At 36.6% G+C, this 6524-nt stretch overlaps 1 protein-coding gene across 1 annotated transcript in view; it reads right to left on the minus strand.

Annotated features, from left to right (window-relative positions):
• LOC102583049 (RING-box protein 1a) overlaps positions 1–6208 on the minus strand; it is a 9759-nt gene extending 3551 nt beyond the window's left edge. Inside the window, exons 1-3 of the mRNA XM_006345203.1 lie at positions 6029–6208; positions 5134–5184; positions 4952–5011 (exon numbers count right to left, since the gene is read on the minus strand). Of these exons, the coding sequence (XP_006345265.1) occupies positions 4952–5011; positions 5134–5184; positions 6029–6158 (241 nt within the window). The 5' untranslated portion in view covers positions 6159–6208. The remainder of the gene's footprint in view (positions 1–4951; positions 5012–5133; positions 5185–6028) is intronic.
• Positions 6209–6524: the final 316 nt, after the last annotated feature.

Consider the following 6524-nt stretch of genomic DNA (forward strand, 5'->3'; position numbering starts at 1 on the left):
TGGGAGAGGAATAAAAGCTACTTCAAGTTTGAAAATTGGTGGCTGCAGTCAGAAGGTTTTGTGGATAGAGTTAGAGAGTGGTGGAGCTCCTTCAGTTACACAGGAAGACCTGATTATGTTTTGGCATGCAAACTTAAAGCACTGAAACTTAAGCTAAAGGAATGGAAACAAGAAGAGGGTGGAAATCTGGGCAGTCAAAGAAGGAGATTGTTAGAGCAGTTAGCAGAATTAGATACAGAAAGGGTAAATAGAACTCTCACTGTGGAGGAAACGACAAAAAAGGCTGCAATCTTACTTGAGTATGAAGAGCTAGTCAAGAAAGAGGAAGTTTCATGGAGACAGAAATCAAGAGTACTATGGTTGAAGGAGGGAGACAAGAACACCAAATTCTTCCACAAAATGGCAAATGCTCACAGGAGATATAACAATATAGATCAACTCATGATACAAGGAGAGGTTACTCAAGAGAAAAGCAGAATTGAAGGGGAGATAATAGCATATTATAAGAACCTGTATAGAGAAACACATCAATGGAGACTTTCTTATAATAATGTTGAATGCCCAATGTTGACTGAAGAGGAAAAAATGTCCCTGCAAGGCAGATTCGAGGAGAATGAAGTTCTAAATTGCCTAAAGCTATGTGCAGCCGATAAGGCTCCTGGTCCAGATGGGTACACAATGGGTTTCTTCATCAAGTGTTGGGATGTACTGAAGAAAGACATCATGGACACATTTCAAAACTTTTATGAGCAAGAAGTCTTCGAGAAGAGTTTCAACGCTACCTTCATTGCACTCATTCCAAAGAAAAAAGGAGCCAATGAGTTAAGGGACTACAGACCAATTAGCCTCATAGGGAGCATTTACAAAATACTCTCCAAAGTTCTCACAGAAAGGTTGAAAGTTGTGATAGACAAACTGGTGGACTCACAGCAAATGGCTTTTATAAAAGGGAGACAAATTATGGATGCAGTGTTGATTGCTAATGAAGCTGTAGATTCCAGGAATAAGCAGAAGAAACCTGGCATTCTATGCAAGCTGGACATAGAAAAAGCATATGATCATGTGAATTGGAAGTACCTTCTGAAGATTTTAGAGATGATGGGATTTGGACAAAAATGGTTGAACTGGATTAGCTTTTGCATTTCTACAGTTAGCTTCTCTGTTCTGATTAATGGGTCCCCTGCAGGGTTTTTTCAAACTCAAAGAGGACTCAGGCAGGGTGATCCATTGTCCCCTTTCTTGTTCTTAATTACTATGGAGGGGCTGAATAATATGCTCAAGACAGCAAATATGAGAGGATGGATAAAAGGTTTTGATGTGGCTAGAGAAAATACAGAAAGCTTGGAGGTGACACATCTTCAGTATGCAGATGATACATTGATTTTTTGTGGAGCTGAGGAAGACCAACTGAAATACTTAAGGGTGATCCTGGTGTTGTTTGAAGGGGTATCCGGGTTGCACATTAACTGGATTAAAAGTTCTATGTATACTATCAATGAGGTCAACAACATAGAATTGTTAGCTTCAATTCTAGGGGGTGAAGTAGGTACTCTACCTACAACATATTTGGGTATGCCATTGGGAGCAAAATCCAAGTCCTTAGAAATTTGGAATGGTGTGATAGAGAAGTGTGAGAAGAAGCTGGCCAGATGGAAAACTCAGTACTTGTCAAGAGGGGGTAGACTGACCCTCATTAACTCAGTCCTGGATGCTCTCCCAACTTACATGCTGTCTCTATTTCCCATCCCACCAGGGATCACTAAAAGACTAGACAGCATAAGAAGGAAGTTCTTGTGGCAAGGAAACAAAGAGAATAGAGGTTTTCATCTAGTAAAATGGAATGCAGTGACAACTGGAAAGAAGAATGGTGGTCTGGGAATAAAGAATATGGAGCTACATGGCAAAGCACTCTTAATGAAGTGGTTGTGCAAATACTCAAATGAAAACCAAACACTTTGGAGAAGAGTGATAGGTGCCAAATATGAGAATGAAGATAGTTGGATGACTAAGATTGTGACCACACCTTATGGGATCAGTTTATGGAGATCCATAAGAGCATTATGGGAGGAAGTTAAACCCAAATTCAAGATGAAAGTGGGGAATGGGAACAAAATCAAATTCTGGAAGGATGAATGGCATGAGAAAGGTAACCTGGAAACTCTTTTCCCTGATATTTACAATCTGGCAATGTTCCAACAAAGAACTATTGCAGAACTATGGACACCACAAGGGTGGAATTTCATCTTCAGGAGAGAACCAAATGACTGGGAAGTGATGAGGTTGGCAGAATTCCTCAAGTTGGTTGGACATTTTACTGGACTTCAGGCATATGAGGATATGCTTTGGTGGAAAGGCAACAATAGAGGAGAGTTCAAAGTGCATTCAGCTTACAGGCTGATGGATGAATCAAGCCAGCAGAGTCCCATCTGGCCTTGGAAACAAGTATGGAAGTGTAGAATCCCACACAAAGTCTCATGCTTTATTTGGCTGCTAGCTAAGGAAGCTGCCCTGACTCAGGATAATGTAATGAAAAGGGGGATAACCTTATGCTCTAGGTGTTTCCTATGTGGGGAAACCTTAGAAACTGTAAACCATCTATTTCTACACTGCAAATACACCCGGCAGCTTTGGAGGATTTTCTTGAGCCTTAAAGGCATATCCTGGACTATGCCTAGGAGAGTTACTGAGGCCTTGTACAGCTGGGAGGAGGCAGGTGCCCTTGCAAAAGACAGAACTAGATGGAGAATTATCCCTGCTTCAATATGGTGGGCAATCTGGAAAGAAAGGAATTCCAGATGTTTTGAAGGCATAGAAAATAGTGTGCAGGATGTTAAACTAAACTGCATTTTGTTGTTATGTTTTTGGTGTAATCAATTATACTCAAATGACACTGTCTCTATAGTTGATGTTCTAGACTCAATATAGAAATAGAGTAGGAGTGTCTAGAGTGCATCTGTATATAAGGTTTGAGTACAACCCATGTACTTTTGTGATATAATACATCGTTACCATTTTCAAAAAAAAAAAAGTAGTAGCACTATAACACAATGATAGTAGATATTCCAACCACCAGACTTCACTTTAACACAATAATCTAATTGCAGAATTAATATTTTGGTTTTTGACTACAATTATATCTGGTAAGTCGCCGAAACTCAAGGAAAAGTTTAACATGGTTGTTAACATGGAAACATACAAGGGGATGACCAGCTGAATGATGTAAAGTTTAATACCATCAACACAGGCTTGCATATCTCGAGCTACCACAATTTCAATTTTGACCAAATTGCAAGAGGGAGGTTATTTTCCTACCATATGGTGATAACTGACGAGTAAAATCCCATTTAAAACAGACGCAATCATTTTGACTTAAATTAGAAAATACAGCACAGTGAAAACACCATACTCATACAAAGAGCACTCTCATTTCAAGAATTGAAAAGAACAATTTCTCAAGCTTGTAATTCTATGCTCCAGAAAAGTGCTAACTCAATATTAAGGTACTTCTTGCACAATGGAATGGGTGCGAGTTATCTATTTCTTCAGCAACCTACAACCACGACCCTCCCCAAAAACAAAATCCGAGGAAAGCAATATTCTCAAAAAAAAAGAGGTTTTCTAAAAAGGTTTTTTGTTTTGTTTTGAGGATCAAAAGAAGAAACAGAATGTATTCATTATTATTCCAAGAATCAAAAGAAAGTACACTCCAGGCAACAAAAACTGTTAAAACAAAACAAAACAATAACATTTTTTTCCTTTCTCAGGAAAAAAAAAGAGCTTTCTTCGTTTTTGTTACCCTAGTAACTACATGACTTCCTACTTCATCCATACTTGAGTGATATACTGATACTGGTATTTTTCTATTCACCTACTTTCATGGTTAAAAAGGAGGATTTGCAATGCGTAGGAGCGGGACTGTGGGTCCTTCTGTTGGTTGATAGATCATAAGGGCAAGATACAGTGGAAGGAGATATAAGATACTAGTCATATCATATTTTGAACTCACTACAGCAGTTCAGTTGCACCAGAAAACAAAAGGAAGCAAGAGTACAAGACAAATGAGAGAAGATGAAGGAGAAATAAAAGGTAAAATCATCGCAACTTCTGTGTGTGACAGAATATAAAATAAACAAATAATCTTTTCACTAGAACAACCATGATAGTCAAGTTAAAATTGTTAACACCAGAAAACAGAAATAAAGCAAATTATCTTCTGTTAACACCAGCCAAGATTGTCAAAATCCCAATTCAACTCTAACAGTTCTGGAAAAAATTTAACAAAATCTTGGTATACAAATGATCCCAACATGACCCTAACTTCTTGTGTGTGGTAATTTCTTGTTTAGGCTTTGGTCCATCCAAAATATTTCTCTCTTTGAAAATTACAGGCTTTATCCCCCTAAATAAACATCATATATTCAAATTACCCAAAAGAAACCATTTTATACTAGGAAAGCCTGAATTCACTAAATGGTTAATTTAATCTAATTTTCAGATTTTCCTTGTATTAATATACGAACTCTTTACCTAAAAACTTTCACCCATCAAAACTATACACCAAACATCCTTCATCACACAATTAACAACATGCAAAAGAACACTAATCATCTACTCCAATACTGTCCAAGATATGAAGGTACAACAAAACGCCTAAACACTAATAATAAGGGAAATCTACTTTTCATAGCATTGAATCAAACATTTGATAGTAACTGTATGGCTATTGACACAAATACATCTTTCTTATTATCTCAAAAAATTGAGCAGAATCAAGTAGTTTTTGTCTAGACAAAATCTAAGGTGTCAAATAGTAGTACACATAAGATGCAGCAAAGAGTTGATAAAAGTTCATTACTATGCAAATTGATTTTATAAAAAGCATAAAAGTCACCGCAAATTAACAAACTAAAATGTTAAATAGATATTCTCGCACATAATAAGAACTACATACCCCAAGCAACCGTGCATTCCTCACTTGTTGCGCTAGCTTGATTAGCTTGACACTCGATACCTAATCAAAATTAGCATAAAACTTAAATCAACTATTAAGAGGATAAAAGATTTCATGAAGATATCATACCAAATAAAAGGAAACATTGATTGAACAGTAGTGAAAAGAGAGCCAAAACTCACACAGATCCATGATGTGATTCCTACAGATGGCACAATTATCTACCACAATATCTGCAACCAAAAAACACAATCAAGATTGATTAAAAGAATCAGAAAGATCACCCCAACGCAATTCAGACAATGAGCATGTTGAATAAAATCAAATTCACACAAAACAAAACAAAAAAATACAATAATTGCATATTATGTGCAACACAAAATCATGGAAGTACAGAACTGCTCTTACATATATAATATATTTGAATGTGAACCGGAAATAGTAATGTAAGATGTAACAATTTTTATTTATAGAGGTAACAATGAGTACTACATGGAGAGCAGTACATTGAGCACACTCAAACTTAAAGATAGATGGTAAATTGTCTGTAAACAGAACATCTATGATCAAAACACCTCCTAAAAGAAGTTACAAATAACTTCAAATTGCTGTAAGCTTCTGCCAGTCAATATTCCTTTCTAATTCCGATTCACGGATAGCAACTACAAGTTCAGGTAACAAAACAATATTATTATTAGTACATTCCTAACTTCATATTTTTGGACTAACATTCACCACTAATTTCAGGTAAGCCAATATACACAGAGCTGCTGTTTACGAATCAAAAACCTTACAAGCATCCATCATACATCCAATTTTTCAGCAGCGAGCATAGGTATATTCACTACCTTTGCCTCGAAAAAAGTACATATTAAACTTTAAAATTCCTAAACATATATTTACACTAAGTTCACAACATCATCAGCAAAAACTAGCAATAGTACTTCGCAATCACTGGTTTAAAATCTAAATAGATCACCGAATTCCGGTACATTAAATTCAGCATAAAATCGTTAAATCTACATCAATCAATACGTATAAAAAATATGATGGAATCAATTAGGGTTAGAAATTCACCCCAAGCCCAGAGAGAAACAGCGTTCCACTTTTTGATCTCAAATCGCTTCGGCTTTTTGTTAGACGTTCCAGCTCCGGTTGAACTCTCGCCGGCGGGAACCATCGGCACATCGGTATCCGGTGACGCCATTGAATTTTTAAGCTTCGAAGAGTCCACAGATTTTTCAAAATTATTTCGTTCTGCGTTTAGCTGGAAAATTTTGTAAGTTGAGAGATTTAAGTAAAGAGAAATTAATGGGCCTGGGCCTGGTATGAATTGGGCTTAACTGAATCCCGTTTGAATAGGGCGTTGTCCAAACAATATGTGAATGTCTCCTACAAAGATGCTACTTTTTCGGAAAGTTATACATTTGACCGCTCGATCAAAAATATTAATACTCGTTAATCAACGGAGAGATGACTAAAAGTAATGCTCGCCTTTAAAATAATCACTTTTGTAAGAAAAATATAATAAACACTTTTGGTCTTTCAACGACTTGGTCAAATGGGCTATAAG

This window comes from Solanum tuberosum, unplaced genomic scaffold, assembly GCF_000226075.1.
Source record: "Solanum tuberosum cultivar DM 1-3 516 R44 unplaced genomic scaffold, SolTub_3.0 scf00063, whole genome shotgun sequence".
In the NCBI taxonomy this organism is placed as follows: domain Eukaryota; kingdom Viridiplantae; phylum Streptophyta; class Magnoliopsida; order Solanales; family Solanaceae; genus Solanum; species Solanum tuberosum.